At 39.2% G+C, this 18,435-nt stretch overlaps 1 protein-coding gene across 1 annotated transcript in view; it reads left to right on the forward strand.

Moving 5' to 3' along the window:
- Positions 1-17,095, forward strand: part of LOC136139039 (leucine-rich repeat-containing protein 37B-like) — a 33,040-nt gene extending 15,945 nt beyond the window's left edge. The window contains 5 exon segments of the mRNA XM_065897962.1: positions 5,127-5,198; positions 5,743-5,817; positions 13,654-13,772; positions 16,334-16,377; positions 17,045-17,095. Of these exon segments, the coding sequence (XP_065754034.1) occupies positions 5,127-5,198; positions 5,743-5,817; positions 13,654-13,772; positions 16,334-16,377; positions 17,045-17,095 (361 nt within the window).
- Positions 17,096-18,435: the final 1,340 nt, after the last annotated feature.

Genomic DNA, 18,435 nt, shown 5'->3' on the forward strand with positions numbered 1-18,435 from the left:
TGGGTACGTTCAGTGGCCCGAAGGCAATTTTAGACTCAAGGTAAAGAGCTCTTCTACACCTGGCTTTGGAAAAGACTCTCTTACCTGTCTTGTGGTTCAGAAATCCAGTTTCACACAGTTCACACATTTTGGTTAATGAAGGTGTTGTGGCTGTGTCTGGAGCTGGATTAGTAATTTCTGCAGATACCTATCTTTAGTGGCCTCCTTCCTTTCCCTTGTTTGTTTGCTGATGCCTACCTTGGGGAGAGAGCACCAAGGGTCAGTTTTTCTTTTGCCAGCACAAGGGAGAGCAGGCTCATGACACCCCTTCACCAGGAGGTTTTAGGAGCGTCAATACAACCTCTTAAACTCACCACCTTTCCTAAACATCCTATAACACCAAGAGTTCCTTATAAGCATCTGAGTTTCACTATAGTTATGTAGGCAACCCAGGAAAATACATTGTGGAAATAAATAAATAAATAAATAAATCACAGTTTAAAAATTAATGAATTCATTCAAAAACATTCCCTGAGTGCCATGCCCACCGTGTGCCAGCACTGTACTAGCTGCTGGGGATACAAACACGCGTCGGGCAGGGACTTTGTCCCCAAGAAGCTTTCATGCCGGAAGGAGAAAGATGGGTGTTGATGGGAAAACATAGATGAGAGCCATTCTAGCATCTATGCAGCAGGGTAACAAAGTGAGGAAGGGGGGTGATGAAGTAGAAAATGGGTGGTAGGTTAGAAAAGATTTGTGATGGAAGAGGCACCAACTTGTTCCTTTGGAATTTGTGTTCCTCTTAAATGACAGAAAAAGGTAGTGAAAGAATCAGAACTATCTGGAGTTGGAAAGAAATCAGTACTGTACTCTCAACAGACTGTCCCAGTATAGTCAGTCTTTGTTTGGGGCTAAGTCTTTCTAATAGAAAAAGCTAATTTGCTTCAGGAAACATTTGCCATGATGAGATACAAACTTTATTGCATCTCTTTCCAAAGGGAAGCCACCAAGGGAAGATGCCACCCTCGAGTTAGGTCACTTTACTACCCTATAATGACATATTACTGGGGTGTTTATAAGTTGCCTGCATTAAATAAGTTTGGAAAAGGGCCCCAGCTGAGGTGGATTTATCATGAATTCAATGAAGCTTAGGCTTCAGGGCTCCTCACTTGCATAGCTCCCTTGCAAGGTCTTGAGAGGGGTCCTGGCGATTTTTGTAGTCATAACTTTGCATGTTTTTATTAGATATGATTTCCCAAAGTAGATGAGGTTCAGGCCCCACAAAACCTTGATTCATCACTGGGTTTCAGGTAATTATAAGACAGTAGGTTTCTTGAATGAAGCCTCGATGTTATTGACAAGCATAAGGTGAAGTAGTTAGCAGTGTGGTAGTCCATTTTAAATCCGAAATCTACCTCAAAGATGAGCCAAGAGCTTATTAATTAATAAAGTACCACTCTTTGAATGGTGGTAGTAATCATATCTCTTTCAGATAAAATCAGGAATGAAATATATTATGGAAAACCAGCAGTGGTTGATAATCCTAAATGTTAAGTATACCTTTTTTTCTGACTTTAAAGTATTTCTCCTTCATTCACCTATGCAGGTGCAGACTGATGGCTTATTTTTAAAAATTCTTTTAGTCACTTCAATGGTTCTAACAATACAAGCTCCATGATTTTAGGAGCTGGCTTGTCTGTGGTACATCAATATTGTACCAAGAACATAAGCACTACAAGAGAATAAGAGGAAAATCAAAGCCTTATCCCTATTGAATTATTTACCCCATTGTTGAGAATATCAGTGAGGGAGGTGAGGCCACACTATGAAGGCAAATTGAGCTGCGGTCACAGAGCCGCCCTAATGCTTCCCCATTCAGCTAGCACTGTTTCCTCTAGATAGCTATATACACACAAAAGCTTACACACTTCAGGGTGCTGTCATCACTTTTTGCTATGTACTAGAATCCTGGCTGCTTCTCAGATTTACAAAGGCATAAACGCTAAAAACAAAAATAACTTGGGTCTGCCCTGTGGGGTGATTCAGGGTGGCTGTTTTATTTGTAATAGTTCAGAATTTTGAGATCGTCACACCTAGCAACTACTATACTTTTCTTCTCCCAACTGCATCTTATTCTTCCCACCTGTAGTATTTTCTCCCATGCTATATGTTTTCTCACTTTCTTGATAGTGTCCTTGGAAGCACAACCTTTTTAATTTTTATGAAATCCAACTCATCCATTTTTCCTTTGGTTGTTTGTGCTTCTGGTGTCATATCTAAGAAACTGTTGTCTAATGCGAGGTCATAAAGATTTACTCCTGTGTTTTCTTCTAGGAGTTTTATAGCCTTAGCTCTTACATTTGGATATTTGATCCATTTGGAGTTAATTTTCATATACGGTGTGAAGTGTAGGAGTCCAGCTTCATTATTTTGTGTGTGGATGTACAGTTGTCCCAGCATCATTTGAAAAGACTGTTCTTTCCACATTGAATTGTTTTGGCACCCTTGTTGAAAATCAGTAGACCATAAATCAGACGGTTTATTTCTATACTGTCAGTTCTGTTCCATTGATTTACATGTCTTCTTATTCCAGTACCACACTGTGACTGCAGTAGCTTTGAACTGAGTTTTGAAACCAGGATGTGTGAGTCCTCCCACTTTGTACTTTACCGACACTGTTTTGGTTTATTCTGTTTCCTTAAATTGCTATATGAATTTTAGAATTAGCTTGGCAATTTCTGGAAAGAAGTCAGCTGGGATTTTCACAGGAATTGCAATGGGACCATAGGTCGATTTGGGAAGTAGTGAAATTTTAATAAGATTATCTTCCAGTCCATGAATCCAGCATGTCTTTATATTTAGATCTTCTTCAATTTCTTTCAACAGTTTTGTACTTTTCACTGTGAATCTTGCCCTTACTTGGTTAAATTTTTCCATAAGTGTTATATTTGTTATGATGCTGTTACACGTGGAATTGTTTTCTTAATTTCATTTTTGGATTACTCATTGCTGGTGTGTAGAAATAATATTGATCTTATATCCTACAACCTTGCTGAACTCATTTATTAATGCTAACGGTTATTTTCCTAGATTCCCAGGAATATGTCTTGTGGACTTCCAGTTTCCCAGGAATACATTGGAACATTTCAAAGTCTCTGTGGACATCTCATTCCTCAGCTTTTCTTTTTAAGCTTTTCGGTTGGGCTGTTTTTTGCCCCCAACTCTTATCCATTGCCTCATGCAACCGCCATGTTAAAATATTTGCTTGAAAATGTTTTCCAGAAATGCCAGCTGAGTAGAGTCTTTTCTCACTAGACAGCTCTGAGTCAGCTCAATGGCAAGCCTTTCAAGTGAGGTCTCCCAGGGGACCACCAGACATGTAAAACAATGACAGTTCTTTGGGAATGAGGCTTTGAAGGACCTCCCAGTCCATGCTGCTCCTTCTGGTACCAGGGATGTGGGCTGTTTTGCAAGGCTACCGCTGGCATGGAGAGCAAAGTTCAAGGACAAGTTAAAGCAACACAGATCTCATTTTTCTTACAGAAATTAATTTGTTTTCCTTGAATAAATTGCTCCCCAATTTGCTGCCAGTATGTTGGTTAAATTTCCAGAGTTCAGAAGTTGATTCTGACCATTTTTGCCAGTTTTGTTGTTTTTGTTATTGTTATTTTTGCTTCTATGGAGGGACGAATTTTCAGATGTCCTTCCTCCATCATTTTTACTGATTTTCCTGCAATTTTTAAAAAAATCTATAAAGTCTCAATGTCCATATGCTAATTAACTATTTATCGTGAGAGATGATTAAGGAAAAAATAAATAAAAAGAGAAATAAATAAATAAATAAAAAGAGAAAATATAATTCTCATAGAGGCTTTCCCAGATGGGTAAATGAAGTTTGAAAAGGTATGTCTATATTTAGTGCTCTGCAAATTAAGGTTAAAGTAACAGATGTTTTAAACACACCCCCCTCCTTTTCTTTTCATTCAGGTTAAACACAGGCTTTAGAGTCAGAACTAAGTTCAAATTCTAGCTCGGCTTCTTACTAGCTTGATGACTTACAACAAGTTATGTAACTTCTCTGTGCCTCAGTTTCCTCATTTGTACAATGGTGTAATATATATATCACATAAGGTTACTGTGAGGATTAAATGTTAAATGCTGATCACAGATGCCTGGCAACCTAAAAGATATTAGTTTTGATAATTATCTTTATAATATTCTGCAAAAATATGCTAATAATTCTTGAGTAGAGTTAACCTAAAGTCAGATGTTCTTTTCTTTCTTCCTGTTTCTTTTGGGTTTTTTTTCCCCCTTATTTGTTTTAAAGAACTAAGAAAAAAAGAAAGAAAGAAAGAAAGAAAGAAAAAACTAAGAAGAAAATCTATTCCAGGATTTTGGAATAAAATTTTGTTCCCCAAAATTAATTTGTTTATTTTATTGATATATAAACAAAATGTTATTTATTCAGCAAACATTTATTAAATACCTAGTAAATATTAGGCACTATGTCAGTCACGGGAATAATAATGACAATAAAGTGTGGCCTCTGCTCTCAAGTTGCTGACAATCTAGGAGAGTGACAAGTAAACAGTTGATTACATACACAGTAACAAAGGCTATAATACAAGAATACGCATGGGACTATGTGATGGGAGTATGGCTTTCACCAGTTCCCCTTGGATTTATCCCTTCTTTGGCTCCAGAATCAAGGAATTAGCCCTATTTTTGTCTTTAGCTGGGTAGTTTAAATCATGAAATTTTAACAAATTTGTGGAGATGAAAGAAAAACACCTTGAATTATGGAGGACACTAGAAATAGTACTTTTTTACAGAGCAAGGGCTTCCTACCAGCATAGTCACTTTGAGGGTTTTTAACCTAAAAAGTTCTTTGGCATATTTTTTCTTTGCTACCCACTTTTTTTCTATTTTATTGTTTGTTTGTTTCTTTCACTTCTCCACTTTATCATCTAGAGACCTGGGTAGTTCCCAGTGAAAGAGTGTTTTACAGATTCTACGGGTGATTTATAGGTAAAGAAAGAAAATGATTTTTTTTTTAACCTTCAAGTTCCATACCAAAAAAAATGAGTGTAAGCTTTCATGGAAGTAATTAAAAATGCAGATAATTTTAATTCCATTCCATTTTTCAGAATTCTCAATCGTAATCCTTTGACAACAGTTGAAGATTCTCATCTTTTTAAATTGCCAGCATTAAAATATTTGTAAGTATTGCAACAGGTTCATGGCTCATGAGATAATTTCTGCCCCTTTTTACTTTCGTCAAAGATTGAGTACTTTAGCTAAAAAGTCATAATTTAGATTTTAACTGGGTTATTGAAAATAAGAGTTATTGGCAAAGAAAAGGATTAAGAAAAGATATATATGGATAAGACAGCCAGCAGAGTATGAAAACAGTGTTGAAGAACACATACAGATATGGAACATGTAGATGCATGTAGGAATATTATTTATCCCAGAAAGAAAAAAGGAATAAGGGGTACATTATTTTTTTTTAAAGAGTGATCAAAAGAGGTAGATGCAGTTGAAAATGAGAAGTTAGGATAATAGAAAATGATTGTACTGTTCAGCACCAAGGTCATTAATTTGATGATGCAAATTTAAATTTCTTCAATAAGAGCTGTTTTGGATTATCATCTATGGCAAGTAAGAAGGCAGCATTGAAGTAATCACATATTCAGTGTCTTTTTAAGTTTAGAACTTTTGTCTTTGGGTTTTCTGTCACGCATGTTTGGGCTTCTCCTTCAGAGACATGGGAACAACACAAGTGTCACTTACAACAATTGAAAGCATCCTCATGATGACCCTTGAATTGGAAAAACTGTAAGTTGTTTTTTCTTACATTTATTTTCACTCCATTGTTTTTTTAGGTTTGTTTTATTATTTTCTTAAGTCAGGTTTATTTATGTATAATTTTCATTTAACAAAATTCACTATTTTTAAATATACAGTGTGACGTGTTTTGACAAACGTATAGTTCTGTCGCCACCACCACATTTGAGGTAAAGAAAACTTCTGCACTCCCAAAAGGCCGCTCATGTCACTCTGCAGTCAATCCATCCTCCTCTCTCTATCAGCCCCTGGCAACCACCAATCTGATTTTTGTCCGTATAATGTTGCCTTTTCCAGGATATTTTATGAATGAAGTCATGTGGAATGTAGCTTTTTGTTTCTGGCCTCTTTCACTTAGCCCGTCTCTTTGGAGATTCATCTGTTTTGTTGCACCTGTCAGTAGTTCATTCCTTTTTATTGCTGAGCAGTATTCTAGTTGACTGGATACACGGTTTGTTTACGCATTCGTCGTTTGATGAACATTGAGTTTTTTCTCGCTTTTTGGCTATTATGAACAAAGCCTCTGAAAACAGTCACATGTGTGTCTGAACATATGTTTTGTGCGAGCATATGTTTTCATTTCTTTGGGGTAAAATCCCTAAGGGTGGGATTGCTTCATCATATGCTAAGTGCATATTTAACTTTTTAAGAAACTGCTCAACTGTTTTCTAAAGTGCCTGTGCCAGTTTGCTTCCCCACGGGCAGTCTATGAGAGTTGCGGTTGCTCCATATCTTCACCTGATTCTTATATTAAAAAAAAAAAAAAGTTTAGCTTTTCTAGTAGGTGTGTAGTTGCATCTCGTGGTTTTTGCCACATTTTCCATTTCTGTAATAGCTGATGATGTTGAGTGTCTATTCATGTGCAAATATATTTTTAAATGAAGTGTCTGTTCAAATCCATTTTTAATTGGATATTGAGATTTAGGAGTGCTTTATATAAAAAGCAATGGAAAAAGTCCTTTCTCTCAAATACGTGTTTAGTAAATATCTTCTCCCAGATTGTGACTTATCTTCATTATATTAAAGTGTCTCTGAAGACTAGAAGTGTTAAATTTTTGATGAACTCTTAATTTAGCAATTTTAATTTTTTTTCATATTTATTTAATTTATTTGGTTGTGCTGGGTCTTAGTTGCGGCAGATGGGCTCATTAGTTGTGGCTCATGGTCTTCTTAGTCGTAGTATACGAACTCTTGGTTGCGGCATGCATGTGGGATCTAGTTCCCTGGCCAGGGATTGAACCCGGGCCCCCTGCATTGAGAACTCGGAGTCTTAACCACCAGGGAAGTCCCTTAGCAATTTTTCTTAGATGGTTTGTGCTTTTTTGTGTCTTATCTAAGAAATCTTTGTCTGAGATCCCATTGTCTAACCCAAAATCACGAAGATTTTCTCCTCTGTTTTCTTCCAGAAGTTGTGTAGTTACATTTAGGTCTATGATTCATTTTGTGTTAATTTTCATATATGTTGTGAGGGAAGGGTCAAGTTTCATTTTTTTTTGCAGTTTAAAAAACTATTTCTGTAGGACCCTATTGTGACAGTTTATTACACAACTTACTGCACCTTAAATTGTGCCATCCCCCTTACAATATGGAAAGCTAATAGAAACCTTGTTATGCCAAGGCTAGTTGAGGGGATTGCATGAGATTAGTATGCGGAAAGGGCCCTGCATTTAGCAGTCTGTTCCAACCGTCTTTGTCAGGTCAGCTGACCAATGACTGTCTTCACCATGCCGTCACACATTGGTCACTGCTCTAGCCTCATCTTCCTCAGCCTCCCACAGCATCTGCCACAATTGCGATCCCTGTCTTGTCAGCTAGATGCCCTCCTCTCTGCGTATTAAAAAGTATTTCCTTATGTAACGACAATACTGTTAACACACAGTATTTAAGAAATTAAATTCCTACACAATAATATTACTTAATAAAGATTTGCTATTCAAATTTCCCCAATTGTCTCTCTCATATAATATCATTTCTTTTAACAGCTTTTTGAGGTATAATTGACATACAATAATCTGTGTTCACACACACACATACATACACACCATGAAGACATCACCAAAATCAAAATGTACATCACCTCAGAAAGTTTCTTAATGTCTCTTGGTAATTCTTCCTTCCCATTGTTCCTCGCCCTTCCCAGTTGCCACGCAGCCATTGCTCTGCTCTCTGTCTGCATTTTCTAGAATTGTATGTAGATGGAATCATACAGGGTATACTTTTTTCTAACTGGCTTCTAACTCAGCATGATGATTTTAATCTTCATCCACATTGTTGCATATATCAGTAATCCATTTCTGTTTATTGCTGAATACTATTCCATTATATGGATGTACCACCGTTTATCTATTCACCATTGATGGACATTTGAGTTGTTTCAGTCTTTGTCTATTACAGATAAAGTTGCTATGAATATTTGTGAACAAGCCTTTGTATGGATGTATAATTCCATTTCTCTTGGGTAAATACCTGCAAGTAGAATGGTTGGATCATTGGTAAGTGTTATGTTTAAGTTTTTAAAGAATACCTATTTTCCATAGAGGGCTATAGATCATTTTACGTCTCTACCAGCGGTGTATGAGAGCTGCATTTTCTTCACATTGCAGCCAACATTTGGTATGCTCAGTATTTTTAATTTTAGATAGTTTAATAGGTGTGTAGTTGTATCTCACTGTAGCATCCCTAACGATTAATCATGTCAAACATCTTTTCATATGCTTATTTTCCATCCATATATCTTTGAATCTCTTATCTAAGTATAAGAGATTGCTAAGTATTTTCTCCCATTCTGTGACTCATCTTTTCATTCTCTCAGGAGTGTCTTATGCAGGGCAGAAATTCTTAATTTTGATGGTGTCTAATTTATGTATATTTTTCTTTTATGGATTATGCTTTTGGTGTTGTATCTAAGAAATCTTGCCGAACTCATGGTCGTAAAATTTTTCACGTGCTTTCTTCTAGAAGTTTTATAGTTTTATGTTTTACATTTAGATCGTTGAACCAATTTGAGTTCATTTCTGTATATGTTTTGGATGGAACTTCTTTTTTTTTTGTTTGTTTGCAACTGGATATTCAATTGCTCCAGCATCATTTGTTGCAAAGACTATCGTTTCTCCACTTAAATGCCTTTGAACCTGAAAGTCAGTTGTCCACATCTCTCTACTTCTGAACTTTCTATTCTTTTCCTTTGATCTTTTTCTCTGTCTTTACACTACTATCACAATGTCTTGAAAGTGTAGCTTCATAAGCCTTGAAATCAGTTACTGTTAGTTCTCCAACTTTGTTCTTTTTCAAAGTTGTTTTAGTTATTCTAAATTTTATTTCCATATGAATTTTAGAATTAGCTTGTCAATTTCTATAGAAAAGCCTACTGGGACTTTGATCTATAAATCAATTTGGGGAGAATTGATGTCTTAACAATATTGAATCTTCTGATCCATGAATACTTTATATCTCTCCATTTATTTAGGTCTTCTTAATTTCCCCCAGCAATATTTTACAGTTTTCAGTGTGTAAGTCTTTTACATCTTTTGTCAGATTTATTCTAAGTATTTTATCTGTTTGATCCTATTATAAGTAGTATTTTAAAACTTTGATCTCTGATTGTTTGTTGAGATAAATTAATCTTTTTGTATGTTGATCGTGTACCCTGCAAACTTGATAAACTCATTTTTTAGTTCCAGTAGTATTTTTGTGGATTCTATCAGGTTTTCTACATAATCATGTTATCTCCAAATAAAGATAGATTTACTTCTTCCTTTCCATTCTGAATATCTCTTTTCTTTTTGTTGCCCCATGGCACTGGCTAGAACCTTCAGTGCAATGTCAAATAGAAGTAATGAGAACAGACATCCTTGCCTTTGTCCTGATCCTGGAGAAAAAGTACTTTGTCCTTCACCATTAAATATGATGTTAGGTATTTTGTAGAAGTCATTTATCAAGTTGAGGAAGTCTCCTTCCATTCCTAGTCTACTGAGGGCTGTATTTTTCTTTAATCAGGAATGGATGTTAGATTCTTTCATTCTTTTCCTGCACCTATTGCAATGACTATGTGATTTTTCCCTTCTTTTCTTTTCTTAATTTGTTTATTTATTTTTGGCCGCATTGGGTCTTCATTGTTGCACACAGGCTTTCTCTAGTTGTGGCGAGCCAGGCCTACTCTTCGTTGCAGTATGCAGGCTTCTCATTGCGGTGGCTTCTCTTGTTGCAGAGCACGGGCTCTATGGTCACGGGTTTCACTAGTTGCGGCATATGGTCTCAGTAATTGTGGCTCACGGGCTCTAGAGCGCAGACTCAGTAGTTGTGGCTCACGGGCCTACTTGCTCCGTGGCATGTGGGATCCTCCCAGACCAGGGCTCGAACCTGTGTCCCCTTCATTAGCAGGCAGATTCTCAACCACTCTGCCACCAGGGAAGCACTTAAGTATTTTTTTGAAATGTATTTTTTTGCTGCGTTGTGTCTTTGCTGCTTTGCCTGGGGTTTCTCCAGTTGTGGCTAGCAGAGGCTACTCTTCGTTGCGATGCACCGGCTACTCATTGGATGGCTTCTTTTATTGCAGAGCACAGGCTCTAGGTGCATGGGCTTCAGTAGTTGTGGCACACAGGCTCTAGAGTGCAGGCTCAGTAGTTGTGGCATATGGGCTTAGTTGCTCCACAGCATGTGGGATCATCTTGGACCAGGGATGGAACCCATGTCACCTGCATTGACAAGCAGATTTTTAACCAATGAACCACCAGGGGACTCACAATTCCAGTATTTTTAATCTTTTTTGTAGATCATTATTCCAATCTGGTGTCATTTTCCTTCTACTTAAAAATACTTCTTTTAACATTTCTTATAGGGAAAGTCTACTAGTAATGAATTCTTTCAGCTTTTGTATGTCTGAGATAGTCCTTATTTTGCTTTTGTTTTGACAGATGTGGGTACAGAATTCTAGGTTGATAGAATTCAATTCACTACTTTAAAGATGTTATTCCACTGAGTTCTCGTTTACATTGTTTCCAACAAGAATTCTGCTGTCATTGTTATCTTTGTTCCTCTGTATGTAGTGTATAGTTTTTTCCTCTGGCTGCTTTAAAATTTTTCTCTTAATTGCTGGTTTTGAGCAATTTGATTACTTTTTGTGCCTTGGTGTCGTTTTGTCCATGTTTCTTATGCTTAAAGTTCATTGATCTTCTTGACTTTGTGGGTTTATAGTGTTTACCAATTTGGACAAATTTTGGCAATTATTTCTTCATTGTATTTCTCCTCCTTCATGGACTCTAAGTACACATGTATTAGACCACTTGAAGTTGTTGCACAACTCGCTGATGCTCTATTCATTTTTGTTGTTGTTTTGTTTTGTTACTCTTTTTGTTTAATTTTGGATAGTTTCTATTACTATGGTTTAATGTTCACTGACCCTTTCTTCTGCGGTGTCTCTTCTGCCATTAACCTCGTTCAATGTCTTTTTCATTTAGACATTGTTTTTAATCTCTAGAAGCTCAATTTGGGTCTGTTTTGCATTTTCCATGCCTGTACTTAAGATTTTCAGTATTTAGTCTGGGTTGTTTTTTTTTTTTTGCAGTACACGGGCTTCTCTGTTGTGGCCTCTCCCATTGCGGAGCACAGGCTCTGGACGCGCAGGCACCGTGGCCATGTCGCATGGGCCAAACCGCTCCGCGGTACGTGGGATCTTCCCGGACTGGGGCACGAACCTGTGTCCTGTGCATCGGCAGGCGGACTCTCAACCCCTGCACCACCAGGGAAGCCCTAGTCCGGGTTTTTTAACATATGAAATAGTTATAATAACTTTTCTTCATGTATAATAACTTTTTAAATATTCTTTTCTGCCAATTCTAACATCTGTATAGACCATGGGTTAGTTTTGATTGGTTGCCTTTTCTCCTCAGTATGGGTCATATTTTCCTACTTCTTTGCATGCTTGGCAATTTTTCATATGATAACAGATGTTGTGAGTTTAGTTTATTGTGTGCTATATATATTTATATTCCTGTAAAATGCTTGGGCTTTGTTTTGGGTGAAATTCAGTTACTCAAAACAGTTTTATTCTTTTACGTCTAGCTGTTAAGATTCGCTGGGTGGGAGTCCACGTAGCCTTTAGTCTGGAGCTCATTATTTGCAACTACTGAGACAAGTCCTTTCTGAGTATCATGAGGTCTTCCAGTCTGACTTGTAGGAAGAGGTACTATTCCTACAGCCCTGTGTGATATCCAGTTATCCTTATTATTAATCCTTTCTTGTGGTTCTTTTCCTGGCATCAAGTAATTCCTCACACAAATGTACTGACCAATACTGTGTTGAATTCTCAAGAGATCCCTCTGCATATCCCCAGAGTTCTTTGTGCACTTCTTTTCTCTCTGATACTCTGCTTTGTGAACTCTAGTTACCTTGGTTTTCCCAGACTCTCAGCTCCATTTCCTCAGTCAGGGCGTACACCAGGCTCGGCCTGGACTTCTCTTCCTTGTACCATGACCTGGAAACTCTCTCAGAGAAGTAAGTTAGGGCTATTACAGGTATCACTTCATTCATTTTCCATCTCCTGGGGATCACTGAACTGTATTGCCTGAGGTCCAGTTTCTTGAAAACTGTTGTTTCATATGTTCTGCCTGATGCTTTCATTGTTTCAGGTGGGAGGTTAAATTGGTCCTTGTTACTTCATCTTGACCAGTAGCCAATAACATTCTTTAAGTCTGTTTTATTTTGATACAGGGTCCAATTAAAGATTAGGCATTGCATGTCATATCTTTGTTTCCTTTAATCTAGAATATTTCCCTACTATTTTTTTTTTTTTTTGGTCTTTTATGACATTGGCATTTTTGAAGAGTCTAAGCCAGTTGTCTTGTAAATTGCCCCACAATCTGGATTCGTCTGTTTCCTCATTTGATTCAAAGTAAATATTTTGGGGAAGAATATTATATACGTGATGTAGTCTTCATCACTGCAGGTGGCCCAGTGCTAAGTTTGATCACTTGATTAAGCTGGTATCTTCCATATCTCTCCATTGTGAAGTTATTTTTCCCCTTGGTAATTGATAAATCATATGAGGTGCCATGCTTTGGGATCAGTGGAGATCCTACTTTCAAACAACTCTTCACACAGCTGTGCATCAATGATGATCCTTGTCCGAATCGATTATTACATTGATAGTTGTAATATGACACTTCCTGATCTATCATTCCTTTTGCATTTATTAGCTGACATGATTCTATAGAGAAGAGCTCCCCACTTTTAATTTTGAGTATCATTATGAACTCATGTGCTTTTTTTTTTAATTAACTATGTTATACCTTATTATAATGATCATGTTATTCTTTGGAATGTTCCATTTGTCTAGATTTGGCCAATGCGATCTCTGTTATTGTTTAACCAAATGATGCTTTTTTATTACTAAAATAACTTCTAATATCTTACTACTGACAAATAGGAACTGAGAAAGGGACTCCAGAAGGTGAGGTCTTATTCAGACTCTTCTTAGAAGTCTGCCTTCTTCCTGTGTACTCTCAACCCAAAGGCTTTTGGGTTGGAAGGAGATATTTCTGAATCAAATTACAGATCAATGTCACCCAATTCTGATCCCTATTCCCTTTTTTCTAGACATACCATACCTACTGCCATCCTAATCCTTCTGTAGGGCACCTCTCTCCTTCTCTATATTTATTTACAACAGTCAAGAGCAGCAATTGGCCAACCGGCCCCTATCCTGTTCTCCAGCCCATGAGCCCCAAGAACTCCTTTTTGCACTGGTCTGTGGGGGCCTTGGACTACCCCTTCTACCCACTCAAGTAACTCTTTTATCACACATTTAATGACCAGTGTTTCCATTTATAGGATCTTACCTAGCCGTATGGGCTGCTGCCTCTGCCAATTTAACAATACTATTGAGGTTGCCTGTAAGACAGTCAAGCTGAGTTGTGACAGTGAATGCCTGACAGACGTGACACCTTGTGGTGAGTCTCAATTGTGGGATAATACATTTTTAATTTAATTTTTTAACGTTTATTTTTAATCAATGATGATAAATTTTAAAATTAGTGGTGTAATTGCATTGTTTTAATTCATTCATTCAGAGTTCTAGATCCCTAAGTTTCTAAGAACTACCCCTTTGCTAAAAATCAGATTCTTGGTTACATTATTAAGCTAATATAACTGATCTGCATACATAATGGAACAAGATAAAGGAATGGAAGGGGGAAGGGAATTAACATTAATGGCCACTTTTCCTATGCTGTGCTCTCTGCAAATGAGAACTTATTCATATAGTGAATCACTTAGAATCATGCAGCCTGGGGCCTGTGCTGGCTGAGGCAGGAGGTGGCTAGGTTTGGTGCTGGGCTGAGCTGGAGGGAGCAGAGCAGCACACAGCTGACCCGCAGTGGGGTCAGGAGAGGCCAGGGCCTGACGAGGGCCGTCTTGGGCAATGGCTGCTCTCGCATGTTCTTTACCCTGTTTTTCTGGCACCTCCCTGCTAGTTATCCAAGGGTTGGGATCTTTTTTTAAAGAAAGAAAACAACCCAATGGGAATTTTCCACCAGCTTGAAATGGTGGAGAACCCCCTACCAAGACAGGGTACACATTTGTACCTGAGTTTGAGAACTTGGGAGAAAAGTCAGGCCTTGGCTCCACAGTGGAGGGAGGCCCAGTGATCCAAGTATTCTTGCAACCCCAATGACCGTACGTACGTGAGGGGCCAGAAGGAGATGATCCTCTATGGGCAGGAGGTCGAGCATGTTGTAAATAACTGGTACTTGATGAACCAGGAGATAGGAGGGCACCAGAATAAATTGTTATTTGATTTAATGATCTATGCCCCTTGAGGATGGTATGTTTTCCAGTTCCCAGGGACGAATGATACTGGGCAAACAAGGGAGGGAAGCCCCTCTTCATCCTTCTACTCATCCTTCTTTGCCCACATTTCCTCTTGTGGAAGTACTGGCTACCATGAGGGATTCTAGTTTCAGCCCTGCTTCTTCTTGCAGGCCCTTATTATTGGTATATAAATATTCAACTATTTACATTTTAATTCCTTACCACATGGTTAGACTTGGTTATGAATTTATACATTTTAATATGAGAAAAATAAGTATTTTACAAGCAATGCTGAGAAGCCAGCATTAGAAAATAACATTTGCAGGTGGCTTAAGGCAGAACAGGGCTCACTCTGTGGCAGTCTCGTGTGCTGTCTCACTTTCCTCACCCGCCTCTTCATCAATCCAATAGGCAGCCAGAAGCTTCTCTGCTGGGGCTTTGATGACTTCCCTGTGGTAAGAAGACTAATGCCAAGGCTTTTACTTTTGAAAGGAACAATTATAGTTTCCATTATTTCCTCATTTAGATGAGAATTTTAAATTGTCCCCTATCATTTACCCTGCATCCTTATAGAATATCTCATCCTCATCAGAAGACTCCCTGTCCTGTAGCTTTTGTGCCATGTTTTCCTTGCCTGTGGCATTGAGAGGCCTATAGGTTCACTTTGATTGGAACCCCACCCAACCAGCAGAACCTGCTGGGCTGTCTTCCAGGCCCACTGATCCTCTGGGGGACCGTGTACTATCACCCCATGGCTTGCACCGTTCTTCACCTCATATTACTAAACCACCAGCAGTATCTGTGGTCCTTTTGGTAGATTATCAAGTCTTGTTCATTCAGAATTTCTTTTACTCATTAATGTATTTAACTCTCACTGACTTAATAAATGTGATTAATGACTTTCTTTGCAGGAGTGGAAGAGCGTTTGCACCTTCCGCACGTGGCACTGTCATTATAGAATCACTTGGAATCATGCAGCTCGTGGCCTGTGCTGGGTGTGGCAGGACGTGAGTAGGTTTGCTGCTGGGCTGAGCTACAGGGAGCCGAGCAGCACACAGCTGACCCGCAGTGGGGTCAGGAGAGGCCAGGGCCTGAGGAGGGCCGTCTTGGGCAATGGCTGCTCTCGCATGTTCTTTACCCTGTTTTTCTGGCACCTCCCTGCTAGTTATCCAAGGGTAGGGATTTTTTTTTAAAGAAAAAAAACCCACCCAATGGGAATTTTCCCCCAGCTTGAAGTGGTGGAGAACCCCCTACCAAGACAGGGTACACATTTGATTTAATGATCTATGCCCCTTGAGGATGGTATGTTTTCCAGTTCCCAGGGACGGATGATACTGGGCAAACAAGGGAGGGAAGCCCCTCTTCATCCTTCTACTCATCCTCCTTTGCCCACATTTCCCCTTGTGGAAGTACTGGCTACCAGGAGGGATTCTAGTTTCAGCCCTGCTTCTTCTTGCAGGCCCTTGTTATTGGTATATATTCAACTATTTACATTTTAATTCCTTTACCACATGGTTAAACTTGGTTATGAATTTATACATTTTAATATCAGAAAAATAAGTATTTTTACAGGCGATGCTGAGAAACCAATATAAGAAACCAATAGAAGAAGAAAATAAAATTTGCAGGTGGCTTGAGTCAGAACAGGGCTCACTCTGTGGCAGTCTCGTGTTCCTCACCCGCCTCTTCATCAATCCAATAGGCAGCCAGAAGCTTCTCTGCTGGGGCTTCGATGACTTCCCTGGGGTAAGAAGACTAATGCCAAGGCTTTTACTTTTGAAAGGAACAATTATAGTCTCATTATTTCCTCATTTTAGATGAGAATTTTAAATTGTCCCCTATCATTTACCCTGCATCCTTATGGAATATCTCATCCTCATCAGAAGACTCCCTGTCATGTAGCTTTTGTGCCATGTTTCCTTGTGTGTGGCGTTGAGAGGTCTATACATAACCCTAAGCCAAAGTTGTGGGAAACATTCAGCCTTGAGAGCCAGCTGCGGACATGCCAGGCATGCCGCCGCTGCTCGAAGGGACTGTGCCTACTTGTTCCCCTCCTTGTTCCATTCCACGGGAGATAAACCACCAGGGCCCAGGGATCAGAAAGAATGGAAACTGAGACGAGCAAAGCTGTCTCCCCCCTGCACACGCAGGTTATTCTGCATGATTCTGGGCTTATGGGTTTCTTCCCAGAGAAGTTAACCTTGAAGCCGAGACAGTCCCTAGATGATGTAAACCACCATCTGACAACCAACCTCCCTTTTTCTAGCCTATATAATCTGCAACTGTGGCATAATAAAATTTGCCTTGCCACCATCAGTTGTCTTGGTCCTTCTGACCCCATTCGTCGGTGCTACTTCAGTTCCTTACCCCTTCCCTTCTGACCCTGGGCGGTGAAACCCTCTTTCTATGGCAGGTCCGCGGCAAGCGGCGCCTGAACAGGGACCTGAAGCGTGAAGGCAGTTAAAAGAAAGTGCAGGTAAGAGAATCCTTATGCAAAGTATGTGTGGCCACGAGTAAAAGTGTAAGGCAATAGTCAGAAGTAAAAGAAGATGGGGGCTTCCCTGGTGGCGCAGTGGTTGAGAGTCCGCCTGCCGATGCAGGGGACGCGGGTTCGTGCCCCGGTCTGGGAAGATCCCACATGCCGCGGAGCGGCTGGGCCCGTGAGCCATGGCCGCTGAGCCTGCGCGTCCGGAGCCTGTCCTCCGCAACGGGAGAGGCCACGACAGTGAGAGGCCCGCGTAACGCATAAAAAAAAAAAAAAGAAGATGGGACAAAAGGGCTCAAAGGAGCGTGAATTATTTGCTCAGGTTTTAATTTCGATGCTTAAAGCTTGGGGTAGTAAGGTTTCTACCTCACAGTTGACTGAATTTTTGCAGCATATCCATGATGTATCTCCCTGGTTTCCTGATGGTGGCTCTGTTGATATAGAAATCTGGCAGAAAGTTGAAGAAGATTTAAAAAATTATTATGAGTCTCGAGGGCCTACTCATACTCTTGTTACATTTAGTTTGTGGAATATGATAAAAGAATGTTTAAATTCTTCTCATGATAGTGGTGATTTGAATGTAAAGTCAGAAAAGCCAAAGCCTTCTTCAGGAGATAAAACTGCCCTGATGGCTTCTACACCGCCACTTCCTAAATCTAGGGAACTTATTAATTTTGACATATCATATGAAGAGGAATATTTCGATTTAACAGATGAGGCTTTTAAACACGAAAGAGAAAAATACCTTGAGGATGATTTTCTAATGGCTATGATAGATAAGTCAGCGAAAAAGCTGCAGATTAATAAGGACTGTCTTCCTCAAAAATCTCCATCTGTGAAAATGCTCAGTCCCTTGCAGCGCGCTGTACAAGGAGCAATAAAACGAGGAGAAGATCCTATTTTCTGTTGTCCCGTCATAGAAAGACCTGATCCTAATAATCCTCAACAAGCTGCTAGGGAGCATCAGCCTCTCCCTTTTAAAGTTTTGAAAGATTGAAAATCTGCCTGTGCTCAGTATGGGCCCACTGCTCCTTTTACTACTGTTACGGTTGACACTATTGCAGGAGAAGCTCTTCCCCCCGCCGATTGGAAGTCCATTGCACGAGCTTGTTTAAATGGTGGAGATTATTTGATATGGAAGTCTGATTTTTATGAACGGGCTGCTGAACAAGCAGAACAGAATGCTGCCCATAATATTCCAGTTGATTCTCATATGCTGGTTGGGGAAGGACAATATATTTACAAGATCAATTAACGTCTCCCTTTGTTGCTTATCCTCAAATAAATCATTTGGCATTACAAGCCTGGAGGAAATTACC

The sequence above is a fragment of the Phocoena phocoena genome, chromosome 19 (genome assembly GCF_963924675.1).
Source record: "Phocoena phocoena chromosome 19, mPhoPho1.1, whole genome shotgun sequence".
NCBI lineage: Eukaryota > Metazoa > Chordata > Mammalia > Artiodactyla > Phocoenidae > Phocoena > Phocoena phocoena.